General features: G+C 36.9%; 1 protein-coding gene across 1 annotated transcript; it reads right to left on the bottom strand.

Moving 5' to 3' along the window:
- Positions 1-3,703: 3,703 nt before the first annotated feature.
- DNAJC5B (DnaJ heat shock protein family (Hsp40) member C5 beta) lies at positions 3,704-19,769 on the bottom strand. Its single transcript, XM_053467481.1, has 4 exons — positions 19,663-19,769; positions 9,660-9,873; positions 8,666-8,840; positions 3,704-3,798 (listed from the first exon to the last, which is right to left on the bottom strand). The coding sequence occupies exons 1-4, from the start codon at positions 19,767-19,769 to the stop codon at positions 3,704-3,706; spliced, it is 591 nt and encodes a 196-aa protein (XP_053323456.1).
- Positions 19,770-20,122: the final 353 nt, after the last annotated feature.

Raw genomic sequence — 20,122 nt, 5'->3', positions numbered from 1 at the left:
TTCAAATATCAAATGGTCAATACATTAAATTCACTAGAAGCTCACCCCCATGCAGTGCGCAACACAGTCAGGTCCAAGTAAGACATTTTATAGCACTGTGGAGACCACAATGAGAAGACTAACAATGTTCTGGGAAATCAATAGGAAATATCTAAATAAGGCTTTTTTTAAATGAAATATCCCATTATTTCTAAAGATCTCTTACTGCAGTTAGATTAATGTTGCGCCACACACTTGCATTTCGTATAATGAGATCATGTAAATACTAAAACGATGGTGCTAAATTGTTGTAGAGATTCAGAAATTGCAACACATTAACAAATGATCGTTCTTTTCAGTGTATTTTCATGTTTTAATGAAAATTAAGTTCCAACTTCCAAGTAAATGTCACTTTGACACTACATTTAAATACACCAATTACACTGGTCAGTAGATCAGGGCCGCCATCAGGGGAGTACAACTAGTAAAGTTATTAGGGGCCAGGCTGTCCTGCAGGGCCCCCTTAGGAAGACAAAGTCTCTCTCCTTTTTTCCGTAACAAAAAAAAGGTGTTGCGGCAGCAATGACAGCCGACTGCTGATGCAGTTAATAAGCTATTTTCTTTCCTTTTCTGGCACTCCTGCCCCTGGCCAACACCAGCGGTGACTGCACACGACATAACTTGAGTGGCAGGCCTCCTGCAAATGAAGTCATATCCCCGGCCCCCAGCACTACACATGGCGGCAAGGAGAGAATATGGAGCAGGTTTGTGCTGAGCACAGACAAAAGCTCCCAAAACAAAGACAGGAGCCACCAATGAAGCACCCATCAGCATCCAAGGCTAGGAATTTGTTGGGGAAATGTAAGTTTTTTTTTTTTTTTACCATGGAATGGCAAGTAAGAGGTAAACGTTGTGTCCCAGTGCTGAAGCTAAGTTGCACTAAAGCACCTCCACTCTATCAGAGAGCACAGTCCATCTTTTAATATATACTTAACATCTGGTCAGCGACATCTTTGCCCCCCAAAACTTGTCTGTACCATCTGTGACCTTAAACGGCCTGCCTGTGCCATTATGTACTCCCAAACAAGTTACTTGAGTTATTTGTGCCCCACACAGTTTGTCTGTGCTACCTTTTTCCCAAAGCAAATTGTCAGTGCCTCAAATAGCTTGTCTGTGCCATCTTTGTCCTCAAGCAGCTTGTCTGCACTATCTTTGTCCTCAAGCAGCCTGTCTGCGCCATCTTTGTCCCCAAACAGCTTGTCTGTGCCATATTTGCTCCAAACAGCTTGTCAGTGCCCTCAAACAGCCTGCCCGTGTCATCTTTGCCATGAAAAATGAGCAGAAGAGGAAATCCTGGTGGGGTGTGTTTGTTGGGGGTGGGATCATCTGGGATAGGGAGACCTCAGATCAATTGTTCTGTAAGGAGCCCCAGAATTTCTGATGGCTGCCCTGCCATAGATATTTTTGTTTAAGTGAAAATTGATCATCTAGAGCATTTCACTGACAATGTGATGCAGTCTAAAGTATACACCATTGAATTATATGATGGTGCTATATAAATCAATATAATAATAATAATAATGTGATACTAGCTCAGCTGAGAATGGACAACACTAAAAAACTTGCCCCACTGTGAGTGCTTCCTCGGATGAGTCTCAAATTTTAGCTGACTTGTATTAGCATATTAAACTTTATATTGCTCACAAGGGCAATCTGCATTGAAAGGAAAATTCCTGTGCACGTGTGTTTTGGCTTTCATGGGTATAAAACTAATTCAGACAGTGATATGCTGATTGCGATGATTTTCTCTGAAATGGCACACACAAACTAAAGTCCAATACATTTTCAAGGGAAGATAATTCCCAGTTCAGCTAATTATTAAACCTTGTCCGTTATGTGCAGAGGTAGTATCCCACACTTTTGTACAGTTCAATCCATTTTTTATTGGGTCTTGTTAGTTATCTCTACTATAGTTACAAAATACTGAAGTTTGCAGCAGAATCAGACTAATTTAATCATATAGGTACCACCAAAATGCTTTCATATCCTTCTTGGTTGATTGGTCATCATACTGTACCTTTGTAGACCTATGTGAATAGATGCAGAAATTTACAAAAAATACTTAGCTCTACTTCAGGCAGATTGAAGTATCCTTACAATCATAAAATTCAATTTTAGTTATTAAGCAGTTTAGCAGTAATATGTTTTAGTGCCACAAAACAGCTTGTCTTTTTCATTGTTTTCCCAGCTTGTATGCCCCCCAGCAGCCTGCCTGTGCCATCTTTACCCCAAACAGTCTGTATGTATAATTTTGCCCCAAACAGCTTATATGCCCCCCAACATCCTGCCTGTGTCAGTTTTGCCCCAACAGCCTGCCTGTGCCATCTTTATCCCAAGCAGTCTGCATGTATAATTTTGCCCCAACAGCCTGCCTGTCTCATCTTTATCCCAAACAGCCTGCCTGTACTATTGCTGCCCCCAAACAGCCTGCCTGTTCCATTATGCCCCCAAACAGCCTACCTGTGCCATCTTTGCCCCAAAACACTTCTACATCCATGCTAACACACACTTACAGTTCTACATCCACATCTACACTAACACACACTTATATATACATTTATTCAGTCATTCATTCAGCCACTCATTCATTCACCCACCTATTCACTCACTCATTTATACTCCCTCCCGCACTCCCGTACTTCACCTGTTTCTTTCTCAGTGGCGCTCGCACACTGTAGGAGCAACCTCTCCTTTATCATCCAGAACACAGCAAGATAATGCAATGTAACATAATGTGACCCCTCTGTGATCCTGCTTTCTTCTGGGCAGTAGAAGAGTGGTTGCTCGCATGGCATGCGAGTGCCACAGTGGTAAGATGCAGGTTGGCTTGTTGTTACTCCACTAGGGCCTGCAAACATAAGGAGGCTGTCAGGCTGCATAAACATCAGCACGGCGCCAATGGACTGGCCGACAGGACGGGAAATCTCCTGGTTTCTCAGTAGACCAGTCTGGCCCTGATAATCAGATTAAGTTTCCAAAGCTGTTAAAACAACCATGAGGTTATTTTACACGAAAGTAGATTGACCAACAAAATATATTTGTACATTGAGCATTTATTAAATTATTGCAAATGATTGGTTATCATATTTAAATTACATACTAAGATTAAAAGCATACAAAGATTTTGATATTAGGAGTTAGGTGAACTAATCAACAACAATCAGCAACTTATCAATAGGGGAGAAGCAGAACATCAAGCCAAATGACTGTTCTGTGGTATACTTTCATGCACAATGCTTATTTTAACAGTAAACACCAATACAGATGTTTATTTAATATATAGAAATATGGAATTTGGGGAAAAAGTGATGGGTCAAGTTAATAAAAAATGCATTGCACTGTCCAGCTATACCTCTCTATCTCTCTATCGCACAACCTCATCTGACTTGCCTACATTTTGTATGTAAATATTAATATGGAATGTAAATGGTTAAACAATTGGGCAAGTTAACATATTGCGCCAAGTGATTTAATAATAAGCATTCCATTTTCTTAGACTTGAAAGAAAATGATTCTATACTCTAAATGCTAAGTGTCTGAGCTTAAATGAACAGTAATGTGAACGTAGTGTGCACATTTTGAGTAGATATAATGCTTTGTAATTACTATTAAAGTTAATCTTATTATTCCAATTTAATCCAATGTTTGTTGTGGGCAATAATTTCTATGAGTCTGTTTGATAAGAGCGTTGATTGTCTCCAATCAGCTGTGTTTTCTCATTTGCATTTGTTGGTTGCATTACGATTGGTGTATATCCATCTGAAATAAAAAAAAAAAAAACAAGTTTAATAAATGTTAAGTTTTAATTTACTACCTCCTTCCATGTAGTGCATATAACAAAAAAAGCTTTAAAAAGGAGTGGTTCTACAACATTGCTGTCACCCAATTCCATTCTGAATAAATAACATACCCCAGGCACAAATAGAACCAAGGCAACAAAAAAGTGTCACTGTCCAAAAAACTTCAAAATAAAGAAGCAGAGGCTCAGCACTCAAATGATAAGGTGAGTTTATTTCACGCAGGCAACGTTTCGACACACAGGTCTTTCTCAAGCCAAAAAAGTTGTCTGGCTGATAAGAAATCACTTAAAGAGGTTCTTGTGTCTAGAAATAGATAATATCATCTATCCACCATATTATCTGTATATTATATATATATATATATATATATATATATATATATATATATATATATATATATACAGAAGATTTCTGTGATGTAGAGAACAATACACATTTCTTTGGAGTTGCATATGATTCCAAGTAAAGATTTAACATACTATACAACAGGGTTTAATAAATATTCACAGAACAAGAAAACCTGGTGCCCCTGATGCTCCTGCACATTTCATTGCTATCACAGACTATTGGAAACCTAAGGTTATATTAAAACTGCAAAACTATGACCACATTTTTGTAGTTTATTTAATCTTGCTAATTTTGCTGTGTGTCCGTATGATCTATCTTGTCTTTATAACATAGCAAAACTTAAGCAATATCATATTAAAAGGGCACTATGTGCTCCTACACAGTAACCAATAAATACAAGTACATATCCCAGGAAAATTATGGCAATAGTTAACGTATTTATAGTATTAATCTGATGTGACCTCACCTTTGACACAAGACAAAGCTAATGAAGGCTAGAATGAGTAATTCTATAGGCAAAACAATAACAGTCTTCTTTGAATAATGATGGTCATTTACCATGAAGAGTCATAAGCTAGAGAAAGACTAGATCATGATAAATTATTATTTAATTCAGTAGAACTCATGGGATTTTTAGTTGATGTCCATACAAAAAACCTTGAGGACCCCATCTTATGTTACGGCAGCTAAATGATTTTCCATGGTACCACATCGACGATAATTACATGCATCTTTATTTTGTTTCTTTAAACAAACGACTTTTTACTACACATAATAATAATACGTTATATGCATACAATTGTATTTTTGTACCGGTGTCACAAGGCTAATTCATTACTAGATGTTTTTATATAGTACCGTTTTTTCTATATTACTTTGGTTGGTGAATTTCCAATATCAAATTAGACAAAACATTAAGTGAGGTCTCTAGCATGTTAAGCAAGGGAAGTTTAGCATATCTGTCAATGACAACTTAATGAAACTTAAACCTCTTGGGTTCCTATCTAGAGCCTATCTAGTTCCTATCTTGGGTTCTGTAGGGGAAACAATTTAGCAATGTCTCTCAAAGTCAATTTGAATACAGTGTGCTGTATTATTGATCTTTTTACGTCCATGTATTGGCAGATAGCATATGTTCTTTTATTGCATTGTCAGTGTGATTGTATCAGTGATCCTATTTGTGTCACATGATACTTGAGCATTTGGGATTCCCTGAAAGATTAGAGATGAGTCAAAATATTATTTGCTTAAAGAATTATTTGTCTGAATTTGTCTGGTATTGAGTATTTAAGCGTTACTAGGAGTAATGTTTCTAATGCTACAACTAATTATAAAAGTGTTAAATTAATCAGAAATAACAATATGTGTAGAGGGAGTGGCATAACACAAACTAAGAGTTAAAATAAAATGTAAATGAAATGACTAATTCTAGAAACGTACCTTGCTTTATTAATTGAAAATGAGGTGTTAAAATGCAGTGTCATAAAAATGATTACAATTCAAAGCTAGAGCTATTATATTATGGAGATCAAATATATATTGTATGTAAATTATTGAATGAATTGGTTTCCTTATATCACAGTGGGGTTTTCAAGCATAATGATTTTCATGTAAAGAGCAAGCAATTCTCACAACAGCAATAAGTTGCTACTTCTAAAAATACTGAACAAGAAAAATGACTGGAAATATACTTTTATTGTAATTTGCCAAACTACTTTTCTACAAAAACCATAAGAGTTACATTATCAACAAATATACAAGTAGGGAAAGGGACAAAGACGGGGTTGTTAAAATAAAAATAGTTGTAGAGGGGACCCTGTTTTCTAGCCTCCATGAGTAATTGATGAGAATTATTCCAACTTGATTTATTTAAGTTGACTTTGGATTAGACTTGCGCATTCATTGTCATACAAATGGGTTTTTGTGCCGATCTTTACCATTTCGTCCATTCTTACAAAAGAATAAACAAATGAATGAATGGAACATTGGACGAGAAAAACCAATGTGCGCAATACGAAAATTCATGGATGAATGAATGAGAGTTTCCGAAAAAACTAAAATGGTGGATGAATTTTGTGCAAACCAAAGACGGACAAATGTCGTTGAGTATGAAGAAAATGTTTTCTACGAAAGCAATGTGAAAACGAACACAAATTTTCTGCCGCCGCCCAACTTGATCAATCCGGTGTTATGACATCATCAGGGGAAGTAGAAAGACTGATCCACAATGTCTTCAAACACCCACAGGCATACCTGATCATTATCATTAACATTTATGATTTGCATGTGCAAAGTAGGCTATTTTCAGAATAGAAATAAGTTGCAGTTTTTATAAATATTGAGCAAAAATGCAAAATTTACAGTAACGGAACTAGCTACAAATACTCTATGTTCCACCCTGTGGTGCCCACACCCCCGAAATATTGATATTTAAGAGAAACAATAGAATATTTTATGGTATAGGATAAAAGCATTGATTTTTTTTCCAATTTTTCACCTACTTTTTAAAGATTTTGTCATGCAAAATTATAGTTTGATGGGATGTATTCTGATTATAAAGCACAGGCAGATTCTTTAAAAATGTTCTTCAATTTCCAGAAAATATTCCACTATCTTCTCTGAAAGTAATGTCAGATTTATTTGGAGATTCTAGTAGTATGTGCTATATATTACTATATTCTACTGTATAGATTGTTAAAGGGGTAATATCATCTAACATGGGTGAATGTCTGGGTAGTCACCTTTTATGTGGGGGAAAAAGAAATCTGTATGTTGAGATTATGTGCAGATAGCATCTTTTTCCTGTAAAATGGCTGTACACATTCGGGTACACACGCTACCACTGACTGCTTCTTAGAATGCAATGAACGCTACCTGCACACTTTCCTCTTTCCAAACCACACAGAGCTCATATATACAACATACTTATATGTTATATACTTGGTATTAATACCTATATGTGGACATGTAGACTCATATATGTATTCTGGGGGTGCTATTCTATACTTTCTACTAGTTTTTAGTGGGTTAATATATCTTTAATAAGCCTTCCTTTACCAACGCACTAGGAACTGATCTAACACTACTTTAATATGCTTCAAAAGCATGGCATTGCGTTGGATGACTGATTTCATTAAGTTTTAATTTCTCTCCTAGAGACTTAACTTGACCTTTGAGGAAACATATCTGCCAATATTCTGGCAGGCATTATTGTCCGTGAGACATGTAGATAACTTCATTACAATTAGCTACATTTCAAGCAAACCTTTAAGAAATTTGGCTCATATAAAAATATGCATAATTGACCAAAAACAAAAGTGTAGCAACTCTGTGGTTTTCCTGGCACTAAAACTGAACATTTTCAGTAAAATACCATTGTCACAATATAGTCATCACTAAGAACCGGGATAATGAAATGCATGTATATATACTGGTGGAATCATACAAATCAATTAAATGATCCTTAATTAAATGTTTCATCTAATTGTGGAAGATTAAGGTTTCCTGCATACGCAAATTATTTAAGAAGCTCCTTACACTGCTACTTTTTTGTATTGACCAGATAAAAACATTTGTGCTTCCTATATTTTTACAAGGATGCTACCCTGAAAGCAAATAAAACACTGGCTTAAGTTGTCCATTGATCTGTTGATCTGTATATGTGTAGCAAAGATTTATCACAATGGTTACAATGGTTACACTAAATTTCAAAACTAAGCTAAAATTTTAGACTCTCCTAATAGGGACCTAACCATAAGGCAAGCTACACATAAACATATACTTTGTGATGCTGAGAGATGATATGGGGCCGGGATCAGGCACAGGTGCTGGGCATTAAAACCCCTTGGTGTCTGATAATCAGGGAGACTAGAGGCTGTTGATCAGGGAGAAGTTCCCCAGTGCTCACAGGGCAAGGAGAAACCCTGGAGAAGACTATTCCTGAGCTAAGTGAGGCAGTACCTGCCCGTGTGTGCTGTCTGTGGGAGCTTTCCAGAGCCTGGCGTAGCTGCGTCTGGCTGGGAGGTTGAGTTAGTGGATATTTAGGCTGGTCAGTCTGGACCAGCATAGTATAGCTAGAGAGGCTCCAATTAGGAGCTAGGTTTCTTTATTTTATTATTTTGTTGTGGGGTGCTTCATTTGAGCAGTTGAAAATAAATCGTTACTGAGCCTTATTGCCCTAGAGGACTGTGCTTAAGAACCCTAACAGTGACATTTACGGCCCTCATGCTACGGGGTCTGTCACAACTCACACTGACTTACACGCAAACACACTCACACACACACTCACACACACACATCACATACATTATACAGATTGGCAGATACAGTTTATTTTGGATCAGGATCAGCTTGAAAAATATGACAGGAAAGCTGCCCATATTCTACCAATGGACCTTATACATTTATGATTTTTTAAGCATATGAAGAACTTCTTAGAACAAAGCATCACTCAGTTATGTGTTTTGTTTTTACTTTACCTGATTCCATATCTGTCTTGATTTCCTCCTCTAAGTCCTCAGACGACACATAACATTCATAGTCCTCTCCCCCTGTTGGTTTGGGTTTGCATTTTCCAAAACAACAATTACAGCAGCAGCAGAGGCAGCAGCAAAAATAACAGCCAGTCAAGAGTCCACAGATTGCAAACAGACCCTAAATAGAACAAATGGGACCGGTTTGAAGAAAAATAAATCAGAATTAATTTGTCCATTTACTGCCATTTTTAATGGTGCATTACATGTGTAGTGACATCCTACTCACCATCCACCTTGAAATACGAACAAAAAAACTGAATTCCCTATATTCCCTAGGTAATATGGAACAGCAAGCCATTTCTTTTCTCTACACCATATAGGGTTTGTAATAAATGTAATATGTACAGTTCCTAGCTGTGATGACTTGTTATTCTATTCCAGTAGGCACTGTGTGTATTAGTTAAAAAACTTTATCACCTTAGGCAGAAGCTGCAGCAACAGAGCGGTAGATTCTCATTTCCTCTGTGGTCTGAAGATTCTTGCCACTTGAGGCAGCAGATCGAAGCAGCCAATCAGTCCCAGAAAAGTGCTTTCATGCTAATGCTATCATACGTAGTGTATATATAGTTTGGAGTGTCCTTTTAATGAGTATGGTATAGCTCAGGTAGATATCATCCCTTGATTGTGGGATATCAAGGCAAATTACTTATGTATAGTTTATGGTTTCCTGATCTCTGAACTACCATATACATCATGCAGAAATGTGGGGTCACCATCCAAGTGGCCAACATGTTTCAGTAAACAAATCACTCATAAACCTAGCACTCAGGGCAAACAGTATTATTTTAAACATTTGCTTTTTAACCCCTTAAGGACAATGGGTGGTCCCTTTAACCCATTGAAAACAATGCATTTTGAGCCCGTACATGTACGGGCTTTGTCATTAAGGGGTTAAAAATCAACTGGTATTTAACATAAACAACTAGCAAAATCTCACCTTTGCCCACCAACTAGACAGCATGAAGTAGGCATTAACGTTTTCTTCTCCAAATTGTTCTGCGACGTACAGCCCCAATGAACCATATTTATCATAAATATTCCTTTTTGAAGAATCACTAAGGATTGCGTGCGCATTGTTGATCTCTTTGAATGTTTCTGCTGCATGAGGATTATCAGGATTCTTGTCTGGATGATGTTTAAGTGCTAATTTTCTTTAAAAAAATATAATTGTATGTAGTAATTAGTTACACAAACAAAATGCTTGTGGCACATGCAATCAGATAACACATTCATAGGATAAGATGTAGAGCCATAAATTCTCAACATCTCAGTAGTCCCCTTTTCAGATGTATTGGAGCTCTGAGTTTATGTGGCCACATTAGCCCCCTGCGTTCACTGGCACGCATAGTTACACACAAACTCTCACATTTACACAAACGTACACACTCATGCTACCACACATACACACTGAAGCTTACACATACAAACACACACACCATGTTAACACATACTCACACATGCACATTCATACTCACACACAAACACTTACACATACACATTCATTCTAACACACACACTCTCACTGTAACATACATGCATACATACATACATACACTGTCCCTGCCGGTGCAGTACAAAATTGTTCACAAAGTACCAGTCCGACCTGTATCAGTACAGACTTTTGGACAGGCCCAGAGTGAAATTGCCTCCTGAGCCACCCTGTCTAGCACTACTCAGAAGTTACCTTGCAGACAAGGAGGAAAATCTGAAAACATTTAACTCAATATATTTAAGATGTTTTATTTCTTTTAGCTCATCTTTTCTGCCTCTTTTTTCCTTTCTCCACTATTACCTTCTACAAGGATGGGAGGTAAGAGTAACAGAGGGGTTTGGTTCTGTGTCTGCCCATAGGGTTGGTTTTATTATATTTAACCTCCTATGCCCCTCTGAGTGCAAATTATTAGCCCCTCCACTTATCCTCCTTAGTTTATAGAGCATTATCAGGACCCTTTTCTTTTTATCATTTTATATATATATTTTAAAGTCCCTAAGTGGATGCTGTTTTTCAACTCACAGCAACTTAAGTTGAGTTGAGTTCACTGTCACATGTAAATGTGAGTTACAGTAGTTAATATGTGAGTTAGGCAAAATGTAAATTTGCATTTACTCAACCTTAAGCAAATAGACACAAAAAGAGTTAAACGAAAACAGAAAAGGTTCTTGGGTTTACTAATCTCCAGCTTTTCCTATCGTGGAGCATTCCTCCCACTCTGTCTACCAACACTTCCTACAGTATTGTGTTTAATACTAAATTCTTGAACTTAGTTAAAGCATAATAAATTATATATATTTGAAAAAAGACCTATATGCTATATATATATATATATATATATATAATATTGTGAGAATCGGAAACATGAATATTTAGCAATGTGCATAATTAATCTAGTGAAAACACGGTTTGAAAAATGTGATCAGACATAAAAGAAATTAAAATGTAAAAACATTTAGAAATTAATGAAAGCTTCTTAACACAGATGCACCCATGTCATTAGAATTAATTCTAAATTAGACCATGTGCTGTAAGAAATACCAAACTAATTAGCAATGATAGGAGTAAAAATACGTTTAAAAATGATTTGGTATAACAGACAGTTTTGGTGATATTTTTCAATTCATAACAAAACATTTACATTTATTTACATACCTATTAAAGCCATCAAAGAGGATGAATCATTTTCTCTTGAAAACAATTTAATTCTACGGTCATTCCTCGGAGACATCCACTTAATTCCTAAGTGCTTTTTAACATTCTCATAATTACTAATAATGATGGCTAAACCACTTTTGTCACTTTTTAACAATGAATGCTATGTAAATATTCCTTCGCTGTCTCTTACGTAAAACCTAATTTCCCTCATTTTGCATTTTTTCCGTGACAGATGTCACCTTCTGGGAGTAAACAAAGGTTTTTAGAAAACATTTCAACGTACGCTTGGACCCGAAAATGGAAAATGAGTTTCTGAAGCAAAATGTGTCATCTTTGAAAATATATGAAGTTACAGTAACTGGTAAGACCTTCAAAATTAATTTGTCTTATTGCATCGAGGAAGAAGGACCAGACTGCCTCAGAGAATAAGTGGCAGACGGCAGAGAGGGAAGCAGAATGATCAAATAATTAAGTGCTGCCAGAATTATTGAGAATATTCCAGAGGAAAGGAAATGAAAACTAGAATGTTGTCCTGCCTGATATAGAAAAGTGTGGCTTCTATCATGATGATGATGACTATTATTATCGTTAATTTATATAGCACCAACAATTGATGTAGCGCTTTACTTAAATAATTATATATATATATATATATATATATATATATATAAAATCATTTGCACATACCTGGCCATATTTATATATTTTTTAAACTGTTAATTCAAGGGTTCTGGCAGAAACAGTGTGTGAATTATAGCTGCTTCATTGTTAAATAAATATTTTATCCATGCATTACTGGTTTAGTAAATTTAAGCTAATATCAACATTTTCCTATAGAACGATTTAACATTTTTATTTCTATTGATGCTATCCCCAAGATTTATGATGGCAATTCCATTTACTTTTTTAAACTTTAGATACAACATACTTTATTAATAGCAATAGAAATAAAAATGCTGCACCTTTTATGTTCTTCTGACCGTGTGTTTTATATTTATTTCTCAGCATAATGTGTTAATTCAACTATATATTTTAGTCTTTTAATATTTTAGAAAGACTCATTAAATATTGGGTAGGAAACTGCAGTGGCGATGGATCATTTTTTTTCACCGTGTATATTCTTCACCTCTGATATATACTTTTAATAAATTGTGTGTTTGGAAGGTACTTGACATGTTTTTTTTTTCCAGGATACACAAGTAATAAACGCTCACTGTGGTCCTGGTGGCTTAATTTCCCTCAGGGGGAAGATCAGCAGGAGTTTTGTCCTCTCCACACTCCCTTCGCCCTGATTCTGCTTATAATACTCTTATCTTAATCTCATCTATCCATCAAGCCCATGAAATAATGAGTCAGAACTCCCACTTTCTGTTTCCACATAAAAATAAAGGTGAGGATTAGCAACTGGGGTAAACTGGGGTAAAGTCCACACAAGCACTATATGTATTACACTATATATATATCTATATATCTATATATCTATATATATCTATATATATATATATATATATGTATATATATATATAGATATATATAGATATATAGATATATATATATAGATACATATATAGATATATATGTGAAAATGTATTCATTATAATTTCCATGACATTTACATACCATGCTCTATGTAATACCATTTACTGTAGCTACAAAAAAAGAAAAAACAAAAAGACAGTATTGTTGCAATATATAATTGTGTGCCATCTTAAATGCTGTTTATTATTGGTAGAAAGAAGCCTTAGTTTTACAAAAAATGAAGGCCTTGTCAAGACAAACCAATGTACACCTACTGTTATAAAGCTATGGTATACCTATAGTACAGATTGTGTTATTTTTCATATGTTTAGTACGTTATGCTTTATGATGTTTATATTTATATTGTAAGCTGGATTGCTTGAGGTTCAATGTATGTAATACAATAAAAAAATGTTTATCAATGAGTTTCTTTTATAGGTAGATAAGGGAGGGCACCAAGGTGAAGGGGACACTTCACCAAAGCTATTATGAATATAGAATAGGTGGGTCAAAAGCATATTAGGGTATGGGGTGCATTTCTATTTTTATAGACTTCCTTTTTTCAACCTGCCCCCCCAGTTATGCACATCGCCCCCGGGCTTGCCACTCTGCCCCAGAAATGCCTTATACCCTCTAAATGCCACTGTGCCCCATGATACGCCTTTTAACCCTCTATATGCCACTTTGCCCCATGATATGCCTTTTGACCCGCCTATGTGCCACTCTGCCTCCAGAATTGCCTTATACCCCTATATGCCACTCTGGCATTTAGGGGGTTAAAAGGCATATTATGGGGCAGAGTGGCATATAGGGAGGTATAAGGCATTTCAGGAGGCAGAGTGGCGCATAGAGGGTTAAAAGGCATTTCTGGAGGTAGAGTGGCATTAAGGGGGTTAAAAGGCATTTCACAGAGCACTCTGCCTCCAGAAATGCCTTATACCCCCCATTTAACACTCCCTCCCCCTCCCTCTTCCAAACTTACCGGTGCTTCTGAGTCCCCGGTGCTTAGTCTGGGCAGCGTGTAGAGCTCTACGCGCTTGAGCAGAAGTTGTCTACGTGAATCGCGTAGAGCTCTACACGCTGCCCGGACTAAGCACCGGAGACTCAGAAGCACCGGTAAATTGGGGGGGGGGGAATAACACAGGAGGATCCAGGTCCCCTGCATCTGAGTCCCCGGTGCTTAGTCCGGGCAGCGTGTAGTGCTCTACGCGATTCGCACAGACAACTTCCGCTTGAGCACCGGTAAGTTGGGGTGGGGGGGGCATAACACAGGAGGAAGATCCAGGTCCCCTGCATCGCTGCGGGGGATCTGGATCTTAGTCTCATAGTCAGACCTATTTAAGGTCTGATTATAAGACGGCCCCGATTATAAGACGAGGGGTATTTTTAAGAGCATTTGCTCTGGAAAAAACCTCGTCTTATAATCGGGCAAATACGGTAATTATTAATGGCAACACAATACTTGCCTACTTAAATAAAAAATAAATAACAAACAAAGTTGTTAGGGTTTCTAATGAATTTGTATCCAACCCTACCTGAAAGCTTTACATATTCACATGTACAACAATCTAACGTGCTTTACAGTGCATGCAAATGATTAAGATGATGCTTGTTAGGAAACCAGGGTTTGTAGAGTTAATAAAAGGCAATGAGGGACACCTCTCTTATCTTTATGTTTATTTTTTATTCATTAACTGATAAAAATACCCTCTTATTAAGTCCAGCTGAGATGCTATTCTCCCTCCAGGACCATACCTAAAATTCTCAGGGTTTGAGCCTGAGTCTCAGTGTTCTTAACTTAATATCTGGGTCTCAGGGCAAAGGGGCAGATTCTCAGTCTAGAGCTGACTCCTTGCTTTTCTACACTGCTGTGATCACATATAAAACTCTCAATTGGTACTTTTGTCCCCAGTATATAGTTGACATCTCTGCTTGAATGTGGATGATCCAATAAAGTGTATTTTTAAATAACGATGAGTCAGTGGTTCCATGAGTGCCGGTATTAGAACCATTTGGGTAACACATTTGACAAGTAACTATATAAAATCTGCATGATGGGCTATTAAAAGGGTTAATATTCCAAGAATATCAGGGTCAGCTAATTTTGAAAGTTCCCAGGCATGTCCGGGACAGTGAATGACACAGATACTTGCAACAGGGCGAATGTTTGGCCTGAAGGCGCCAATACAAAATAAAAGCCATAACTGTGTGCTGTCTACAGTCATTGTAGGCGGGTCGAAAACAACATTTCATTAAGTTACATCATGTTATTGTTGAATAGATCATACGCTGTTCTATGCTATCAAGTTGGTGTATATGGCACATATTGCAAACAATGTCAGTTATGCTAGTGGGGAATAGTCTACTAACACATGTAAGTGTAATATAATATTGCCAAAAAACTTTAATGGTTTCTATAAAATACAATTAATTCCTAGTTTAGGGTCAACAAGGTTGATACTGTATTTCATGGATCACACCACATCAGAAGCCAAACGCTTGATGTGTAATTTTAATCTCACTTCATTTAGGTCAGGGCTGGTTTGCAGATTGTTCTCCAGCTTTACCCAGCAGAAATAAGTGTACTAATGGCTAGATAAGCTTTATGGGAATTGATATTCCACAACATCTGGAGAGCCACTTGGCAATACGATCTTGGAACTTCAGCCTTCAGATAGACCTCACTGCAAATAGAAAAAGGCCAACTGGACCAGACAGCAACTCTACCTAATGCTCTGTCTAATCGCTAAAGTTATTATTTCTTTTTAGGAAAATGTTTTCAACTACCATAATATTACAAGTTATGGATATTAGATTAATAGGGACAGAACGTTGATCCAGGGATTTATTCTGATTGCCATATTTGGAGTCGGGAAGGAATTTTCCCCCTGGTATGGGGCAATTGGCATCTGCTTCATAAGGGTTTTTTGCCTTCCTCTGGATCACAGTAGGGACACAATATGTATATAGGTTGAACTTGATGGACTTTGGTCTTTTTTCAACCTTATGAACTATGTTACTATGTTACTATGTTACCTGATATTAGTATACCCCAATTAGGTTCTCATACAAGCAGGGCTCAGTTGGCCCTGATTAATTTATAGTTAATGGGTTGGGCGTTCCTTAAAGCTTTTTGAGAGAGAATGGTCTTTTATGATGCATAGAGATATCAAGGAGTTAAAAAGTTCACCTTCACGCATACATTCTCTCTCTCTCTCTCTCTCTCTCTCTCTCTCTCTCTCTCTCTCTCTCTCTCTCTCTCTCTCTCTCTCTCTCTCTATATATATATATATATATATATACATTTAAGAAATATTTTAAAATGAAAATGTTTTCATTTTTTTATTTTTTTAATGATTTAAATGATAACCATTTACTGTACTTTGCTAAAAAAAATATATCTATAAAAAAAGATGTATGGAAATCTGAGGTTGGCAGATAAGCTGACGTTCCTAGTGCTTGTCTAGGTCGTACCAATGCAAAATAGTTTAAAGTAATCTGTTTAGATTTTTGTTTCGTATTGGTTTATTCTGATAGTTTCCACTTATTATTCCATAATAGTAATTTGCATTTATATAAGAAATTCCATCTAAAGAGGATTCAATTTGTTTTTCAATCATAATTCCATGCATCTTGACTTTTATGCAATGACGAGATTAGTTAATAGAAATAGTGTCTGCCCAGCATCAACCATAAAAGAAAAAGAAAACAGTATGATGCGTGTGAAAAAGTACTAGAAAGGAACCTTTCTATGGACAAAGGCTTTGTTCTGAACACATTTCTTGGGTTAGCAACCAAAAACATTTATATTAAGCACCTAACTTGATCTGCATTGATAAAAACTAAATGGAGGTAAGCTCAAACAACGAGCCAGTCGTGACGTTCAATTTTATAGCTCACAAACGTCCTTCTTTACGATAGACAGTCCATCTATTTGACCCAAATCCATCTACATCTCTTTTACTCTTACAGCGGAGGTCCCCCTAAAAATGATGTCATTTCAACACTAATTTTTTTGTGAACTGTATCTTTTTAATGCAGTTTACTAGAATGTGTTTAGTACAAATTATAACTGCACTGATTAGAAATATGAGCAAATTACAGAATCGCTGTTCCTCTCCCAATGGATTTGTTATATAGTGAAGTTTGAGTTTGCAAGGATTTGTCTGCTTGCACCATTTAAATTCCCAATACGCTGTCTCTGAAGTCTTGGTGCTTTAAACAACTAAGGAATATAAATGTGTCAATTAGGCAAATATGAAAACTTAGCATACTACGCAGATAATCTATTTCTCTGCTCTACGGTTATTCTTTGAATTTCTCTATCTTATCTCTATTAAAAACCATAACAATTGTTTTAGGTTTATATATATGTATATATTCAATTTTCTTGAAGGTTTTTCACTTTTGAATAGAATGATGGACTTGAAATTGTTTGGAAATGGCCTTATAACCCTTCCCAGATTGATGGGCAGCAACAATTCCTTTTCTAAGATCATTGCTGATATCCTTTCTCCTTGGCATTGTGCTAACACATACCTGAATGCTCCAGACCAGCAAACTGCTTTTATAGAGATGGTCACACTTGCTGATGATCAATTAATCAAGGGCATTTGGTTAGCAGTAGTCTACTTAGCATCTTAATTACTATGGAAGCAGTAAGGATGTACTTAGTTTTTGAGACATGGCTTCTCCATTTTGGCTTTATTTTTGTTGAATAAATCATGTAATACTGTATTTGCTCGATTATAAGACGAGGTTTTTTCCAGAGCAAATGCTCTGAAAAATACCCCTCGTCTTATAATCGGGGTCGTCTTCAAATCAGACCCCAAAAAAATGGCTGGGGCCATGCTGCTTACCGGTCGCGAGCAGCGTCTCTTCCGTTAGAAGCAGGAGGACAGGAAGCTTGTAGCTTCCTCACAGAACTCTATCTCCCCCTCCCTCCTCTGGGGGCGGGGCCAGAGAAGTTGCTGGTACAGCCGGTCCCCTGCAGAAGTCTTCGAGTGAGAGATCTGCAGTTCAGGTAAGGGGGTGGGGGAGGGTTTTTGGGTAAGTATGTGTGATTAATGTGTGAAGTATGTGTGATTAATGGAATGAATGAGTATTTAAATGTTTGTGAATGTGTGTTTGTGTGTGATAGCATGGATGTGTAAGGGGGGTGGGGGTTGTAGCATGGCATAGGGAGGCTGTAATCCCACTACTATCATCCCCAGGTTCCAGCATGTACTGGCTGCCTTGGCTTGATAGGAGTGTGATTGCTGTTAGCAGCAATCACACTCCTATCAAGCCAAGGCAGCCAGTACATGCTGGGTTAAAAGGCATATCATGGGGCTGAGTGGCATATAGGGGGTTAAAATGCATTTCTGGACCTCCAGAAATGCATTTTAACCCCCTATATGCCACTCAGCCCCATGATATGCATATATACCTCCAGAAATGCATTTTAACCCCCTATATGCCACTCAGCCCCATGATATGCCTTTTAACCCCCTATATGCCTTTTAACCCCCTATATGCCAGAGTTGAATATAGGGGTATAAGGCATATCATGGGGCAGAGTGGCAAATAGGGGGGGTATAAAGCATTTCTGGGGGCAGAGTGGCATAACTGGGGGGGGCAGGTTGGCAAATAAAAGGAAATTTAAAAAATATATTTACATGAATTAATATTTACTGGTAAAACTTTTTTTCCTATAGGGTCGTCTTATATTCAGGCTTTTTGTTTTTTTCCTAAATTAATATTTTGATTTTGGGGGGTCGTCTTATAATCGGGGTCGTCTTATAATCGAGCAAATACGGTATGTAAGAATTCAAAGAGGGTGTACCTTCTTTTATATGTACACATTCAGGTGGAACACATTTTCTAAAGGTTATTCAGGGACATAGGTTTCATGTGTACAGGAATGTCCAGGATATGTGGTGACCTTGCCATCTTTATCTGTTCAATCAAGTTTCCTGGCGCCAACCTAGCTTCTTCCAAACAGGTGCCATTCTCTCAAGCTTACCTGCCTAAAAAGCCAACCCACGCTCTACTTCATTTGTGATATAATGGGGGCTAACTACACCTACCTACTGGATTCCATGTGGAGCAAAGGAGAGATAACTCCTAGTGAACTAACATGGGAAGTTTTCTGGTATGGAAATATTTAGACAGGATAGTGAATGATTCACTAAACAGTAAAAATGCAATATGAAGTACCATTTACCCAATGATTAGTCAATAACATATTCCAGGATAACTCTACTAAAATAAGATTTCATTTTATTCTATTAGCTCGCATAAGTGACTAATACCTAGCTAGACGTTGCAGAATCATCCTTTTGAAGCTTACTTGGTTTATGTATGACTCACACTAGAGCAAGGACTCACTGGTAATTTGGTTTCTGGGTGTACTTAATGAACACAATGATTCTTTAATAACCCACTTATATCTGCATTCATAGCTACCATGCTTTTAAGTTAGAGCTATATAATTCAAATTTTGTTACGTTTCATAGTGTAGGGAATGCTCTTTTTGACTAGCAGACTAAAAATCTAGACCATAGTACATTCATTTGTAAAATAATAATGCCATGGCTTGATTAGGTAATTCTAGATGTTGAGAATGATAAAAGTGTGTGATTGTGATTGTTGTGTATTTGTTTGCTTGCTATAGTTAACATCTTTGTTTTTAAATGCAATTTTCCAAATAAAATGTGTAATCTTGACAGTATAAAGTAAAATGATAACTTTTGGCATAGACATTGACAAGGTTTTTATACACCACACATACCTGTAGGATTTCTTAATTTCATCATGAGTCACACCTTTTTCTAAGCCAAGAATTTGATATAATGCCTCACCAGACGTTGACAACGAACGCTGTCTTTGCTCAGACATCCTAGTTCTGAAAATATGAAGAAAACAAAAAAATTTAAGAAATTGATTAAGAACACAAAGGGGCAGGCTGGTCAAGGAGGCCCTTCCAAACTTCTTCAAACATGGTCGGTTAGACTTGGATGGGGCAGATGCTACCTTAACTAAGGCTTCAGGCATGGTAAAGGTAGGTAAGATGTGATGATGTTAAGGTGTAATGGAATTAATATGTTTACGTAAGAGGGTGTTTTAGAGGTAATGTGTATGTGTGTGTTAAATTGCTGACATGTTGACTTGTTCAGGTATCTTTTTAATGATGGGGAGGAGAGCGGAGGACAGGAAATTGATTACCAATCTCACACAATTAGTGTGTGTGT

This window comes from Spea bombifrons, chromosome 5 (genome assembly GCF_027358695.1).
Source record: "Spea bombifrons isolate aSpeBom1 chromosome 5, aSpeBom1.2.pri, whole genome shotgun sequence".
In the NCBI taxonomy this organism is placed as follows: Eukaryota; Metazoa; Chordata; class Amphibia; order Anura; family Pelobatidae; genus Spea; species Spea bombifrons.
The sequence above is the reverse complement of the archived record's forward strand: the minus strand, read 5'-3'. Positions and strand labels throughout refer to the sequence as shown.

What these genes read in the sequence shown, in the direction of transcription:
- DNAJC5B (XM_053467481.1), bottom strand. Translation starts at nt 19,769, where the DNA reads ATGTCTGAGCAAAGACAGCGTTCGTTGTCAACGTCTGGTGAGGCATTA. An exon ending in GAAATTAAGAAATCCTACAG is followed by an intron (nt 9,874 to 19,662) that starts GTATGTGTGGTG and finishes ATTTTTTTAAAG; the next exon opens with AAAATTAGCACTTAAACATC. An exon ending in TGTCTAGTTGGTGGGCAAAG is followed by an intron (nt 8,841 to 9,659) that starts GTGAGATTTTGC and finishes TGTTCTATTTAG; the next exon opens with GGTCTGTTTGCAATCTGTGG.